The sequence below is a fragment of the Pelobates fuscus genome, chromosome 7, assembly GCF_036172605.1.
Source record: "Pelobates fuscus isolate aPelFus1 chromosome 7, aPelFus1.pri, whole genome shotgun sequence".
NCBI lineage: Eukaryota > Metazoa > Chordata > Amphibia > Anura > Pelobatidae > Pelobates > Pelobates fuscus.
This window is the reverse complement of record NC_086323.1, coordinates 84,552,069-84,569,153: the sequence shown is the minus strand read 5'-3', so window position 1 is coordinate 84,569,153 and position 17,085 is coordinate 84,552,069. Positions and strand designations below refer to the sequence as shown.

Here is a 17,085-nt window from a genome sequence, read left to right as displayed (position 1 = left end):
TAAATCATACGAAGGTCCATTGCTCAAAAACTGACTAGCTGATCTTACAGAGAGACTATACTGGTCGGTTACCAAACTTGAAATATCCTACCTACTGCTACCTAACACGTGTTTCGGCGCTGCTAAACGCGCCTTCATCTGAGGCTAAACAGTGGGTCAAAGCAACGGGAGCTCCTTAAATAGCCCACTACACTTAGTTCATGCTGGGGATGTGTGCACAGCGTTCGCGCCAAAATTGGTCGATCGCAAGTAAACCCCGCCCCTAGTGACGATTCCTGCTTTGATTGGTGGATGTCTGGACCGTGTGTCTGTTAACCATGTACACGCCGGTATCATCTGGCCGTTAAGTTAGACACAGCATATCCAGACAGATACTTGCAGGGTATGAAAAAACCCTTTAAAGATTTTAAAAATATTGATATGTTCGTAGAATCAACCTGCAACATGATACATGAGCTTAAATTGGATTCCCTCCAACCCCAACCACACAGCAACCTCCCTAGAAATGAATGGCAGGCCTTGTGCGATTTACAGGGTGATGATGATATAATCATCAAGCCAGCAGACAAGGGGGGGAACATCGTGGTACTAAAAAAAACACAGTATATACGATTAACTTTAAATATACTTAAAGATAGGACCACCTATAAAATACTAAGTATAGACCCTTCAGTTAAGTTCTTGTCGACCTTGAAAAATCTCTTGGATAAGGCCTTTGATGACCAAGTTCTGGGCAAAGATGAATACACATTCATCTACGTGAAAAGTCCGACTGTGTCCACATTCTACTGCCTACCAAAGGTACATAAACAATATGAGACCCTGACAGCTAGACCCATTGTGTCCGGTTCTAACAACATAACCTGTAAGGCTAGTATCTACCTAGATAAGATCCTTCGCCCCTTTGTAGAAAAACTACCCTCCTACCTTAGGGACACGAAGGACACTCTGAAGTGTTTAGCCTCCACTAACCTACCAAGAGACGCCATTCTGTGTAGCCTCGATGTGGAGGCACTGTACTCGTCCATTCCACACTCTCTTGGGTTGAGACACACCAAACACTATTTAGAAACAGGAGGGTCCATACACCAACGGCATACCTCCTTTGTACTGGACTTGCTACAATTTGTCCTGACCCACAACTTCTTTTTGTTTGATGGCCAATACTACCACCAGGTGCAGGGTACAGCCATGGGTACAACTTGTGCGCCATCGTACGCTAACCTGCACCTGGGCTGGTGGGAGGAGAATGTGGTCTTTTCCGTCAGTAACATCGAATACACCAAGCACATCTTTATGTGGAAGAGGTTTATAGATGATGTCTTGGTGGTATGGACGGGCACAAGGGAATGCTTCACGTCCTTCGTGGAGAGTCTGAACCTCAACGACCTTAATTTAAAGTTCACGATGGAAATAGGGGGATCGTCCATCAATTTCCTGGACTGTACGTTCAGTACCTCTTCTAAACAGACCATTAAGACAACTTTATTTAGGAAACCCACCTCTACCAATACAATGTTGAGGTGGGAAAGTCATCACCCGACTACTTTAAAGAGAGGCATCCCTATTGGACAATACCTCCGTTTGAGGAGGAACTGCTCAAGTGATGAGGACTTTATCACCCAAGCTAAGTCACTTAAGACAAGATTTAAAGAGAGAGGATAGAGGATATCCTAATCGCTGTTTAAAACAAGCTTATCAAATAGCGTTACACAGCGATAGAATGGAACTCCTCAAGGACAAACCAACCCCCATTGAACAAGCACCTACCCGGTGTATTGTTAATTTTGACTCAGGGTAGGACCAAGCAAAAAAGATAATGAGTAGATTTTGGCCACTCATATCTCAAGACCCCCACCTTAAAGGGACTGTGACCCCGTATGTATCCCTCACAGCACGTAGAGGTAAAAACTTAAAAGAATCATTAGTACCTAGTCACTTTTCTTCCACAAAACCTGGCCATAATTGGCTGTCTGTACAAGGTACATACAAATGTGGCAAGTGCGTGGCGTGTAGATACATACAGAAGGACTCCAAGCACCTCACAGACTCATGTGACCAAGTGGTCTGCAATGTCAAGCAGTTTTTCAACTGCAGTACCAAGGGCCTAGTCTACCTCTTGATATGTATGTGTGGCCTCAGATACGTGGGCAAAACAATTCGCCCCTTTAAAAGACGTATCATGGAGCATGTACACTCAGCAAGGAACCAGAGGGATACCCCTGTAGCGAGACATATAAAAAATCAACACTGCGGGGATCCAAGAGGTGTTAGGTTCGCAGGGATAGAAAAGGTGACCTTAGGTCGCAGAGGAGGTGACCTAGACCACACTCTCCTTAAAAGAGAGTGCTACTGGATCTACAGGTTCAAAACGTTGGCCCCTAATGGGCTAAATGAGGGGTTCACGTTTACCCCCTTTATTGATAAATAATAGCACCAGGAAATCATACTTTTGTAATTGTATTATATATGTACATATTATTCACTTAGACTGTATATATCATTTTTTAATTCACTTATTCTCAGTCAAAGCTCCGGTGAACCTCCAAACCCCACATACATATGCTGGGTCACATTTAAGGAGTAATACCCACCTACTGGCACTAGGGGCGGGGTTTACTTGCGATCGACCAATTTTGGCGCGAACGCTGTGCACACATCCCCAGCATGAACTAAGTGTAGTGGGCTATTTAAGGAGCTCCCGTTGCTTTGACCCACTGTTTAGCCTCAGATGAAGGCGCGTTTAGCAGCGCCGAAACACGTGTTAGGTAGCAGTAGGTAGGATATTTCAAGTTTGGTAACCGACCAGTATAGTCTCTCTTTAAGATCAGCTAGTCAGTTTTTGGGCAATGGACCTTCGTATGATTTAGATAAGGGGACGGGGGAATCGTGGGTGACAGGGATTTTTGTTTAACTTTTCGTCAGATCTCGCAATTCTCATCGCTGGTTTATCTCTGTTTAGAACTGACCACTAGATCTCAAGTTTTCTCCTCCCACTTTTGTTTCCGTCCTCCAGCAACAGTATTGCAATAGATGTTATGCAGATTGCTACAGTGTATCCATCTATCTGCTGTACTTAGACTAGCCTTTGATCACACAGTTGACAAAACCCCTTCTGTCACTATTTTTTGTTATAGCCTTTTCCTATGTGTACATATATTTGTTGTTGCAAGCTAGCACCACACAGGGACTGTACTTAGTGACTACAGAATTGGTTTAAGTTGATTTTTATTTTTGCAATTCCATGAAGGATTGCTTTTGTGAGACAGAATATACAGGTTGGGGGGATCTCTAGCTTTATTGAGCTCTATATCCTTTAGGTGACACCCTTAGGATATTTATCCCCATCTAGACACTTATCCTCCTATTTTAAGTTTATTATTATTTTCTTCTTTCAAAAACTCTCCACTAGGGTTTTTTTTTACTACAGCCACCATTAAAGGTTACGTTTTATAATTCATTGTACATATGTATAGTTATGCACTAGGGGGCGCCCTTTCTCCTTTGACCTATTCAGGTCTACTTCTCAACTAACACATGTATGTGAGGGTTACCCCCTGTCTTGGTCTCCCCTAGACACACACCCAGTTGCTTCCCCTTTTGGGTATCCAACTACTCCATCAAGTTAAAAATATCTTTGTAATAAACAGTACAATTAGCAATCTATAGTGTTTCCATTTCCATAATTATAATCAAAGATATTGTGCACATTTATATAATAAACTATACCATAATTTGAGTTTTTCATTAAGAGCAAGTAAGCATTTTATGAGGTCTTCTAGAAAAATCTACTTGCATACCCCTTTTAAGATCAACATATTTTGGAACCCATTTAATTTTTTTTATTGCACATTTACCTTTACAAATAGTATAAACATGGGTTTGAGCATTGAACTTAATGTACTTTAGTCTTCATTCAACACAGACAACTATGTAATTACATAATTCATGTGTCTATAACCTCATTATGAACCTTGACAATGTGCAACTATAGAGAGAGATCTCATCCAACTTTAAATATTTGTTACGTGCAAATATTATCTAATGGCACATTACCACTTGCAGTGTACCTGTCACAAGGCTGAAGACCAAAGTTTGCATGATCAAACCATGTATTAATTTTCTTCTCTATCAACCAGCCAATAATTGGAGTTGGAATTGTATTCCTGATCCAGTTCTGAAGTCTTGTGTCAAAACAAATATCCCAAGGGAAACCTTGGTCATAGACACGGCTCATTACCCATGCTCCTCTTCTAGTGCTGAGAAACACCTACATGGACATTAATAACGTATTATTATCACATATGTAGTGCCAATATATCCCATATATCCAATATATGCCCATATAATAGGCAATGAGGATCCTGCTCAAACAAGTTTTCGATCTAGGAGATATGAGTTAATTAATGCTATATAATTGGTAATGAAATTTAAACCTGAGTTATATTCTTTGGCAGCATCTACTATTTGCATAAGATGCTCTTACTTTGGCACCTTTCACTTTAGTGTTATGATCGGTGAAAAGTTGTAGAGAAATGCTTAATTACTTGCTGTCACCCCATCCTCTCTCCCAGCATATTAGTCACCAGTGAGAGATTAAATTAATGGCAGGTATATCCAGTTTCTTAACTGAAATTAGGCACGCCACAATGACAGTATCAGTGTTAGTCACACTACATTTGTCATGCCTGGTGGTACTTACCTGTGCTTAGGCATGACATCCATGAGGTAGTGCCATGGTGGTCCTGGCCTCTGTTGCTCCATCTCAGCACACTGCTGCCCTTCGAGTGAGGCGTGCTGGCAGGGTGCCTGTGTCGACAGCGCCATTTATACAAAATGGCCAATGTAATGTGGTGCCCCTGAAGGTGAATGAGGACCATGGAGCAGCAGTGGATGCAGTTGTGGAAAAGAGAAGGTACAGTGAAGCATCCAATATGCTGCAGAGTTCTGGGCTTAATTTATGGACACTATTTGGACTCTGCCTACAGGTTAGAATTGGTCATATGACCCTATTGACTTTAAAAAAAACAACAAAAAACAGTTCTTATCCCAGTAGTTGCTTTGATGTTTTGCAGCTTGCTGTGACTCCTGGTGGCACTTGCTACTGTCGTGGTGTGGTATTGTCCTGTTTTTATCCCACCTCCACATTTGTCTCTATTGGCCAATTACATTTGGCTTTTTCCTGCCTCTATTACTTCTCTGCCTGACCTATGGACTTCCTGACTATGCCTTTGTCTCACCCCTCGTTAGATTTATTGCTCTATGTTAAAGCCCTAGTGCCACTGCAAACCAATCAGAACTCATTCTCCAGTTCCAGGCCTCTCCTGAGGGTCCTGTTAGTAAGGGAGTGCTGTTCCCTGCATCGGAGTTTCATCGCTCTAACCTAGATGGGTTGTTACAGCATTACAGTTTTTGTGCTTTATGCCACCCAATTTACAGTACAGCATTTGAAAACATGATCTGCCCATTGAAACAATGGGTCAATCTTATAAGAATAGTTTAAGGTTTGGATAGTGTAGGGCCTGCCAAAATGGGGAACAATTTGGTAATTTGGATAAAAATATGTTTAACAATTGATCTAACTTTAGTCCATACAATTTTCTCAAATGTGTAGACCATGTCAGCAGGTACAATGTTGGGCAAGTAGCACATGTACCTCAATCTATTGTTGAAATACTTATATTCAAACTAAATTCATTAGTTAATGCAATTTAGAAAATGTTTATTAAAAACAAGCATCTGTTCACAAAAAGATCATCTTGAAATGTTTACAAAACGCTTTGAAAAATATACTGTCAGTAATTCGTGCCAGAAGTCACTCGGACTAGGTTTCCATTTAAATTTAAAAATATTTTTTTTGGACAAATAAACAAAATATCAAAATGTTTTTAGGATGGAGTAAATTATTAAGTGCCAAATATTTAGTGAGATAATTTAATTATTTATATATGAAACTGAGGGCATAGGCGTTTAGTTACGTAGTCATGGGAGGTTCATAAAAAAGGAAAAAGGGACTAAATATGTATTACAGTGAAACAATCACGAATTAAGGCTATTTTGTAACACAGCACAGACTGTTTATTTAGGTGAGCTATAGATACGATTAATGTGCAAAATGTAATGTATTGTGTTACATTCTTGGGACTCTTGCAAATTTGGACTAGCTCAGCTGCCACTCCTCGTATTGTTACATCACTAATATTCACCTTGACCAACACCCCGAACGATGAGTTTTGATAATTTTAAAGAAGCAACAAGAATACGAATCAGGAAGGTAGTGTGTGGCAATAAGTAATAATCTGTTATACAGCTTTTCCAATAATATTGGTTGAAATAATACAATTGTAACAAGGAATTGTGAAAGCATTTTAAATTCACTTTGAATTCACCTCAAATGCTCACTTTAATGAATATTTTATTCACAGATCAAGTGAGAAGTTACAAATAAGAGGAAAAAGAAGGATAAGTGAAAAAAACTCTATATGTATATGTTTATAAGTAAAATATTTAATACATATATAATATATTTACTGCTCCTTCTGTTATCCCTCTGTTGGTTACTTTTTTCCCACTTGATCTGTGCCCGAAATGGAGGTAGAATGCTCCTCAGTGTACTGCAAAATAGATATGTAATACTATATTATGTATATATTTTGCAGTACAACACTTGCGCATTGGTTCGCCTGATTCATTTCCCATATCAGTTTTCCAGTACTGAAATTCTGTTGAGCTAAACAGACATATGCTTGGCCATCCAGAATATTTATTTATTTTCAGAACAAATGGTTCTGACCAAACCAAATATTCTTGCCATGCACAAGCTTAGCTTTCATCAATCCAATTTCAGGCAAATAGTTTAAAAAAAAAAAGACAATATTTAACACTATTGTCACCCTTCCAACTGTGGTTAACTAAAATCAAAATATATAAAACATTTGCACATTAATAGAAAAAAACAGGTTTGCAATAAAAATAAACCAATGTGACCCGTCAAAAGAATAAAATGTTATCTCAAATCTGCAGCTATGCAGATCATACCAGATTTAAGTAAAAATATTGCAAGAATGTAGACAGTTCTGAAAGTCACCTAACTAACGCTTACTGCTGATTACCAGGGAGAATACACTGTGATTTATGCTGCATTCGGGTATTGAGCATGAGCAATGGACTGGAAGTTGAAGGAGGTGGGGGCAGCAGTAACAGAAATTCCACTAAAGCTGTGTAGGATTTTCTTTTTTTTTTTTTTTGGAGAAGTGACTATGATCTATGTATCAAACTTTCTGTAAACTCTTAATATGCAGAGAGAGAGAGAGATAGAGAAGATAACTAAAAAGAAAGGAAAGGAAATAATGGGATGAATGTTACCTGAGAAGCAGTTCGACTGATTTCAACAGCAATGTCAGCAGCCGAATTTCCCATTCCTACTATGAGAACTCTTTTTCCTTCAAATCCATGTGAGTTCTTGTATTGTCGACTATGAAAATATTCACCTTTAAATCTTTTTATGCCTAAGAATTAATAATGGTATGTTAATCGCTACACTACATACATACAGGTATGCATCTTAAGAACAAAGATTGGAATAATACCCTGACCACTAAGTAGAAATGGAATAAAACTTAACCTTTATTTGGTATATGTTTAAGAGTAGAAATGTATTAGTTAAAAGAGAGCAGAATTGATATACTACTGCCACATTGACATAAAACCGTGAAAACTGAGTGAGAACTAGATCCTGTGTGAACAGAATATTATTTACACGTGGGAAAAGAGACAACAAAAACAAGTAACTAGATATATACAAAATATATACAGTGGTGTAAAGGTCTACATAATGTAGATAAAGAACCTAATCCTAATTATCTAATGATATTCTAATTAAGGTAATGATGGCTCTTTGACAAGCTGGTAGATCTAACTGAGTATACAGGTTACGCGTAAAAAGCATGGCAGTACTCTAGTGAAACAGTAGAAAACCTAAGAGCAACAATTTTGCAAGCAGGTTATCCCAATTCCAGGCAAAGGGAATCACAATTAAGTAGTGCTAACAGATGAGCATCTATTACCTAGTAAAGTTAACTCTAAAATATACACCAAAGTAATACATTTGGTTCTGCCAGCACTCAGAGATGTGTCGCTGTCTTGTGTCTACAGGGGCTGGAGAAATAAGTCAAAGCTGGTTGTCTCATGGATACAAGATAGCGAAACAATTAGACATACGGCACTACTACCATACCTATATTCTGTGTCTCCGAGGGCATCTGGGCTTGACATCCAAGCCAAAGCTAACTATCTCTAATACCAACAGTATTTGGTTCATGTCCATTTTGCCCCTTGGCCTTATTAGATATCAATATAGTATTTTTTATCCCACCATCTTTTCAACAGATATACATCTATGCATATACATATACACAGTATATATAGTATAGAGAGAAAATGGAAGGGGGCAAAGGATGACGCCTTGAGGTAGTCCATCGGAGACAGGTCTAGTGGAGTAGGTTTACTAGAAAATGTTACACCAAATGATTATTGGGAGAGGTAGGAAAAGATTCAAGAAAGGACAAGGTTATCAAGGGCAAGAATATAAAGGTTTGGGGAAGGAGAGTTCAATCAACAATGTTGAAAGCAGCACAAAGGACTAGAAGAATTAGTATGGAATAGTGGCCTTTGCATTTGGCCAATATTATATCATTAGTAATTACAGCAGTTACTGTAGAACAGCTGACAAAAGCCAGATTGGAGGTGATTGGAGATGCATTTTAAGGATGGCAAAAGACAAGGGGAAACGTATCTTACAAGATGAGAGGGAACAAGATTGAGGAAGCAAGCAGTGGGACAAGAGGAAAGGAGAGGTGCAGACAACTACTGTTTACCAATTGGGAAAATTCACACTAATAAGATGAATTTATATTGTAGCAAGACTGACAGTGTGAGACTCCCTCCAGCAACGTTCAACTAAGTGGTAGTATCTATGTAGGTGTCAGATTAATTTAGTGTGTCAGGGCTGAAAATGAGCTCACTTTATTTATGGTGTGGGTGTAGGGTGTGAGTGGAGCAATCTTGTCCAGGGTAGAGTTGTGCAAGGAAATAACAAACATTGAACAGGAAAAAGAAGTGATAGGCAAGAGTGGAGATTGAAGATTAGCAGAGAGTTGCTCAAGGTCAAATTAAAGTTCCTGCTGAGCTTAGAAAAAGTTTGAGGATGTTGAGTGGGGGTAATGTTAGTTGGAATGTTGAAGACCCCCAAGGATGAGATATTGAGTATTAGAGGACACTAAGTGGGAAAGGAAGGCAGAACAATTAGAAAAATGAGAGGGAAATAAGGGAATGGTATGTAACAGAAATGCAAGTAGAGTTGGGTTTGAACATTCATTATATTGTAACAAGACTGACAGTGTGAGACTCCCTCCAGCAATGTTCAACTGAGTGGTAGTATCTATGTAGGTATCAGTTTAATTTAGTGTGTCTGGGCTGAAAATGAGCTCACTTTATTTATGGTGTGGGTGTAGGGTGTGAGTGGATCAATCTTGTCCAGGGCAGAGGTAAGGGTAGAGTTGTGCAAGGAAATAACAAACATCGAACAGGAAAAAGAAGTGATAGGCAAGAGTGGAGATTGAAGATTAGCAGAGAGTTGCTCAAGGTCATGAAAATTAAAGTTCCTGCTGAGCTTAGAACAATTTTGAGGATGTTGAGTGAGGGTAACGTTAAAACAAATAGTATGAGGTGGTCATCTTAGAGAGAAAATGGAGTATAAGAGGTGAAAAGAGGATGTAATTAAAATAAATGTAGAGGTTACTGAGAAAAAAGATGAATTAGTTGGAATGTTGAAGACTCCCAACAATGAGATATTAAGTATTAGAGGACATTAAGTGGGAAAGGAAGCCAGAAAAATTACAAAAATGAGAGGGAAGTCAAGGAGTGGTATGTAACAAAAATGCAAGTAGAGTTGAGTTTGAACAAGTGTATTTGAGTAGACTTCAAACAAAGAAAAGGAGAGTAAAAAACAGGGGGCAGTGGTTTGAAGTAGCACTAGATGAAATTTAAAAAATGTACCCCACCACCTTTGCTGTTACATGGTGTTGAACTTTGAGTAAATTAAAGACAGGGCCGTCATACCGCATGGGCATGCTGGGAAATTGCCATGGGGCCCTACCAGCATAGGGACCCCACAGCGATGCCCATGGGCCGACAGGGGAAGTCCTTTCATCTCCTCTGCCAGCTCTGTTCACTTACTGTGTGCCTGTCAGGGTTTCTCTGCTATTTTAAACAGCAACCCTTCCTTTCTCTGTGTCTGAGATATTCAGCTGCTTTTAATGAACAGCTCCTTCAATACTGTTTCCACAGTTACTCACCTGGTTGTTAGTAGCCAGCCCTGTTGCTAATCAGTGCAGCCAATTTAAGCAGCAAGGGCCTTGCCCTTGCGTAGTTTCCTGTTTTCCAGAAGACTTACTGTTTCCTGTGTATTCCTGGTTCCTGACTTCTGGTCTGATTCCTGACTTCTGGCCTGCTTCCTGACTCTGCTGCTCTCCGCTCTCCTGATTCCGGCTCGTCTGACTACCCGCTTTGGTGACGGAGCCGTGCTTGCCTCCTGGAATTTGCTTTTCTTTAATTTCACTTTTTGCAATTTTTTTAATAAAGGTGTTTTGCATCTACGTTCTGTCTCTGTTTTGTTCCGTGTCCCTAACACTTTATTGGGCCACTGGGGAGATCAAAGATCTACCTCACTGGCCCACTCGCACTTTGCTAGGTGAGAAGGCAGGAGGAAAGTAGGACACAGGAGTCTCTGTGTTCCTCTCGCAAGCAGGATGATCAGAGCGTTGGCGCACATTACCATGGCAATGTAGAAGTAAAGGCACCTTCCCTCGCTACCACCAGACCATCAAGGCTTGCAGGGATTGCCCACCCCCCTTTTGCCGAAGGGGGGGGGGGCATTATTATATTTTTTATAAAATCATAATAAAATATACATGTTCTCTCTTATCCTCCCTTACACTCACACTGCACCCCTTACACACTGCACTCCTCATCCCTCACACACATACACTGCACTCCTCACACACACTTCACCGCTAACACACACATACTTTGCCTTCATACACAAACACACATTGCACCCCTCACACACACACACACACACACCCTGCACCGCTCACACATACACAGCACCCCTCACACACACACAGCACCCCTCACACTCACTGCACACACTGCACCCCTCACACATCCTGCACTTACTGCACCACTCACACACACCCTGCCCTCACACACATACACACACACACACACACTTCACCCCCACTCCCATTGCACCACACACACACACACACACAAATTGCATTCCACACACACACAATCTGCACCCCTCACACACACATTGCACCCCACACACACTAAACCCGACACACATACTGCACCTCTCACACACACACTGCACCCTTCATACACACTGCACCCCATACACAATGCACTCCTCACACACTCTGCACCCCTTACACACAATGCACCCCTACACACACATACACACTACACCCCTCACAAACACTGCATCCCTCACAACAATCTTCCTGTGTGTGTGTTTTCAGCAGTCTGTGTGTGTATTCAACAATCTGTGTGTATTCACCTGTCTTTGTGTGTATTCAGCTGTCTGTGTGTATTCATCAGTCTGTTTGTGCATGCATTCAGGAGTCTATATGTGTGTATTCAGCAATCTGAGTGAGTATATTCAGCGGTCTGAGTGTGTGTGTTTAGCAGCCTGTGTGTATTCAGCAGTCTGTGTATGTATTCAGCAGTCTGTGTGTGTGTGTGTGTGTGTGTGTTCAGCAGTCTGTGTGTGTTCAGCAGTCTATGTGGGTGTGTTCAGCATTGTGTGGGTGTGTTCTGCAGTCTGTGTGTGTGTGTTTAGCAGTCTGTGTGGGTGTTTTCATCAGTCTGTGTGAATTCATCAGTCTGTGTGTTTGTTCAGCAGTCTGTGCCTGTTAAGCAGTCTGTGTATGCATTCAGCATTCTTTGTGTATTCATCAGTCTGCCTGTGTGTGTATTTCACAGTCTGTGTTTGTGTGTTCAGCAGTCTGTGTGTATTCATCAGTCTATGTTTGTGTGCTCAGTAGTCTGTGTGTATTTAGCAGTCTGTGTGTGTGTATTCAGTGGCCTGTGTGTGTCTTTCGCAGTCTCTATGGGTTGGGTACTAAGCAGTCCATCTGTGTATTTAGCAGGCTGTGTGTGTATTTAGCAGTCTCTGTGTATTTAGCAGTATATATGTATATTCATCAGTCTCTTTGTGTATTTAGCAGTCTGTGTGTATTCAGCAGTCTATGTTTGTAATCAGCAGTCTGTGTATATATTTAGCAGTCTCTGTGTGTGTATGTATTTAGCAGTCTGTATGTGATTTTAGCAGTCTGTGTATTCTGCAGTCTGTGTTTATTCAGCAGTCTGTTTGTGTACTCAGCAAGCTGTGTGTGTATATGCATATGTGTATTCAGCAGTCTTCAGTTTATTTGTGATATGGCATGCATGCATTCCAAAGAGCATGACAAAAAGAGGAAGTATAGAGAGAGGTAGCTGGAATAGTTTTAAGATTTCATTAAACTAAATGTTAGTGATTTTTCATCTCACCAGGAAAGGATTCCAATGGATAAAATGGTTGTTCATGGTGCCCAGAACAGACCATTACAGCATCAAAGATTAATGTTTCCTGTTTTCCATTCTTTTCTATGATAACATTCCACTGGCCAGTACAGAGAAAGTCAGGACATTTTTTTACACTGCACACCAGAGTCTGAAATAATACATAAAAACGATTGGCAATTCTCAAGTATTGAACTGTTATTGAAAGTAAAAAACAAAAACTTAAATTTTCATATGTAGTTACTTTTCTGAACTGTATCATTATGTTAAACATGGGAGTGAGTGGATTTGGTATATTTCTTTTAGCGCTGTAGTTTAAAGTTTGGTAAGCCTGTAATGATACTTCTTTTAATTTTTTAAATTGACCCGCGACTTTTGATTTACAAATGTATGCCGGATCCACCCAATATATGCATTAATCTCAACAATCTATTTGGATATAGTGTCACTAATAAGTCATCTAGAAGGGAAATTAGATTTTACGTTAAACATGTTTCAAACTGTGCAATCAAGTACAGCTTTGGAGCCATGTTTTATCTACGATCTTCAGTTTTCACCTTTATTGTCATCACAAAAACTTCCTATGTTGGTAAATTCCAACCCCATAATAGTTAATAGAGGCATTATATCTAGAGAAAACTAACTTGCAAGCAATCACTGTTTTATTTAATATACAGATAAAGAGCAATCATAAAGATAAAGAGCAATCCCCACTATAACTGGCAACATTGGATGTATACCATGAACGTTCATGGTAATGATGGATGGGAATTTCTAGTCATCTAATAAGGGAAGCAAGTGATTTGTCTTTCCAGTGTACATATATCTCTTTGACGTTCCTAGTGCATCTCCACACTAGTAAAGGCAAAAAGTACATAAAATTGCCATATTCTTGCCCCGGAGTCTAATATTAATGCATTCAAAACATTGACCAAGAAAAAGTAATACATGCCACTGTAATCACAAATATAACCCCGAAAAAAGAGATGCTACATCAAACAATATAGAAGATGGATCCATTCCCATCAGCTGTCACTTTTAAAAATGATAAATGCAGTTGAGAAATGTAATTTACCTTGAAATGAATGTGTTTAAGTAGGTCAAACTGGTCTGCATATGCCCTGTAATAGGCCATAAGTTTAGTATTGTGAAGAAAGTTGGGCGAGTTTTCTGGAAATGGAAAGTCACTGAAACACATCATTTCTTTACTGGTGTTAGTGACGACTGATTGATATATGCTGGCCCGGCCATTTTCAATATGTGGCTGTTATAAATGTCACAGTGAGAAAAATCATAGTTAGAAAATGTGTAATACTTTATCAAAAAGACAAAGAAAAACATTAATGATAAACATCAAAAACCATAGGACATGTAATACAATGAATTAAAAAATGAAAGAAGCTAAATATTAACATATTCTTTGTATATTGTGATAATATATTTACAAAAATATATATGAAAAAAAATAAAATTTTAAAAACACAAAAAATGTTTTAGAATGACCTGATGTGGTAGAACATTTGCAATAGGTTCTATGCCTACCAATGGACATGATTTGTTAAATTTAAATACAATCATGCATTCTAAGTTTCACAGTTTAAAAAAAGCATGTCAAGAATTAAAACATGAATATAAAAAGTAGATACATTTATAAGAAAAATAAAACGTAAAAATAGGTGGAGAAATAAAATAACCCAACACAAAGCTAAGTTATAAAAATATGCATGTATATTATACCATATCTGACTGGGAAGTAAAACTGTAGCAAAAATTGTATGCATCCATAAATACATACATTTTGTTTAAAAAAATTACATTGATGCCATCAAAGCATACCCTTTCAACTAACACATATACAGATTATATCAAAAGTATTTAAACTGCTTAAAAATGATCAAGTTTTTCTAAAGACAAATATGGCATATAAAAAGATTTTCATTGAAAACTCAGCTGTTGTAGAAGAAAATGTTAAAACCAAAATGTGGTAATTAATGTGGTAAAATAACTAAAACATGCTACTTACATATGTATTCCAAGCACATATTTAGTTGAGGCACATAAATAAAGTCTATAGCTGTAAATATCTACTAGCCTTTCATGGTGAATGGGAGCAATATTTGCCATTTTCTTGGCAGATTTGCTCCAGGTTGTTCAAGTTTATTGGGTGTCTGCAATTTTAAACTATTGCCATTGATTCCTACAGGATTAAAACCAGGACTTTACGGTTATTCATGTGTTTGTTCTTGAGCCATTCCAAAGTTGCTTTTGACTTCTGCTTAGGATCATTGTACTACTAAGATGAACTTTCTTCCAAGCTTCAGGTTTTGTTTTTTTTTATCAGACCAAAGAAGGTCCTCCTGCAGTGTTGCTCTGTATTTTGCTTCATCCATTCTTCCTTTTCTTCCAATTTTCAGGTGATTCCCATGTCCTAATGGTACAAAGTACTCCAAGAATATGATGCTGGCACCAATATATTTAATTGTAAGAAAAATGCATTTTTTGTTTAATTTTTTAATATGGCAGTTAAAAAAAACACTCTCTAGGCCTCACCGGACCAAAAACCATTTCACCATATCTCATGACGTTTAGCAAACTCATGTTGTGCGTTCACAAGTCTTCTACTTACTTGGTTACTGAGTTTTTGAAGATCACCTTTTCTAGACATTGTCTGGGTCGTGGGACATAGCCTGTGTGGTGACATTGCTCTTGAGCCCCATAACGTGGCGGAAAATGTTGTTAGTCCTCCTGCATTGGTCCAGCCACAACACACCTTCCAACTGCTGGATGACATCTTCAAAGCTTTCTATATCTTTCTACACCACATAGCAGAGAGACAAAAGGGCTTCTCAATGCCCTCACAACACCTCTTACCTGCTGATGAATGAGGGGGAACCCCACCTGGGCTATCGGCGACTGATGCACCAAGCAATCGAGAAATGGCACAATGTCCCTCCCTACCAACTGTTGACATCCCAATTGACAAGCACAACACTATAACCACTAAGCCGAAGGCCACTGCAGTCGACGACTAGGTCAGGGACTCTGCATCCACCATATATTTATCCTCCACCTATCTTGTCGGACGACCACTCGCACCCTCGGAAATCGCAAGAAGCGAGGGGGGAGATCCTGCACAGCTGTTGCCGGAATGCCTCCGGGGCAGTCCGATGCTCACAGTTGCTTTCCTGCGCTGGGCTGGAGAACTTGAGGGAAACAACACTGATGCACATCACATATCCCCTGAGGGTAAGCTATCAACATCAAGGTGTGGTTGCAGCCTCTTGGGACTCTGCTCTTGGTGCCAAGGGTGACCAGGTCAATGGAAGATTCACATGGGCTCTTGTGGAACCCTGGGGCCAGCAATATGGCCTACTCTGTATGACTGGGACTTAATCTTGTTCTGTGACTCTGTGAGTGAGCCGGGGTATTGGTGTAAGACATAAGAGCACTCTTAGTGTGGGAGCCATGCAAAGTTTCTCCTAATTTACTTTATCCATATCCTCTATGTTCCACTAGCATTGTAGGCTTCAAGGTTTATATTTTCTTTGTGTTTATTTAATTTGCTTTCACATGTGTTGCTTTGCCTAGTTAAGCTGATCTCTAGTCACTGTATCAAACTACTAGGGACGCTACCCATGCCTACTTGGTTATACACTTAATTAGTGCTTCTCTTCGATGATACTTTAGGCAACATTTGCACCATCTTCTGGTTTTAAATGCATACATTGTGCACCAGCCTGAGCAGGTCAACAATTCCTATGCTATCGCACATGTCTTTTTTTAGGTCCTGCTGTGGTGCTTAGCTAGACTAACCATTTTTCTAGCCTTCATGAGGAGTAATATTATTTTTGCAGAGCAATCCCCCCTGTCCGTCTATTATTATTTGCTTTCCTTTTGTTAAAAGATTGGATGGGTACGGTTGGCTTGACTCCAGTACTTATTACCACTAATGTTTGCCTTGCATGTTTAGACATATTACTAATCAGTATCTCAGTGTCTCAAACTTATACCTAGTCTATTTTGCCTACAGCTAGAACACAGATACCAAATCTGTTTATATTTCATGTTTTATATATTTTTTAATGTGCAGAGTATCTTGACATGTTGGGTTTGTTTCATATTTTTCTATACAGCCTATGATTCTATTATACATCATTGCTGACCTGTTTATATACCTCTGCACTTCAAAATAAAGAATGCGCAAAAAAAGAAGAATAGTCAGAAGACTAGAAACATATCTTGCCTGTCACAATACACAATACAATATTAAGCAATAACACAGCAAATAATCAAATGGCTGAAAACATAACATAATCATCTAAGTAGAAAGGTGCAAATATTCAAATGACTGTGAATATAACACAGTCATGAAAGGCATGTATTAACTTATTGTGTTTTCGATTAATAGCTGCCTTATTTATACCCCATGGTTACATCTTGTGCAAATGCTTTTTACAA

General features: G+C 39.3%; 1 protein-coding gene across 1 annotated transcript in view; it reads right to left on the bottom strand.

The window, feature by feature from the left end:
- LOC134567971 (dimethylaniline monooxygenase [N-oxide-forming] 2-like) overlaps positions 1 to 17,085 on the bottom strand; it is a 69,583-nt gene that overhangs the window by 13,112 nt on the left and 39,386 nt on the right. Inside the window, exons 3-6 of the mRNA XM_063426159.1 lie at positions 13,703 to 13,891; positions 12,616 to 12,778; positions 7,366 to 7,508; positions 4,071 to 4,270 (exon numbers count right to left, since the gene is read on the bottom strand). Of these exons, the coding sequence (XP_063282229.1) occupies positions 4,071 to 4,270; positions 7,366 to 7,508; positions 12,616 to 12,778; positions 13,703 to 13,891 (695 nt within the window). The remainder of the gene's footprint in view (positions 1 to 4,070; positions 4,271 to 7,365; positions 7,509 to 12,615; positions 12,779 to 13,702; positions 13,892 to 17,085) is intronic.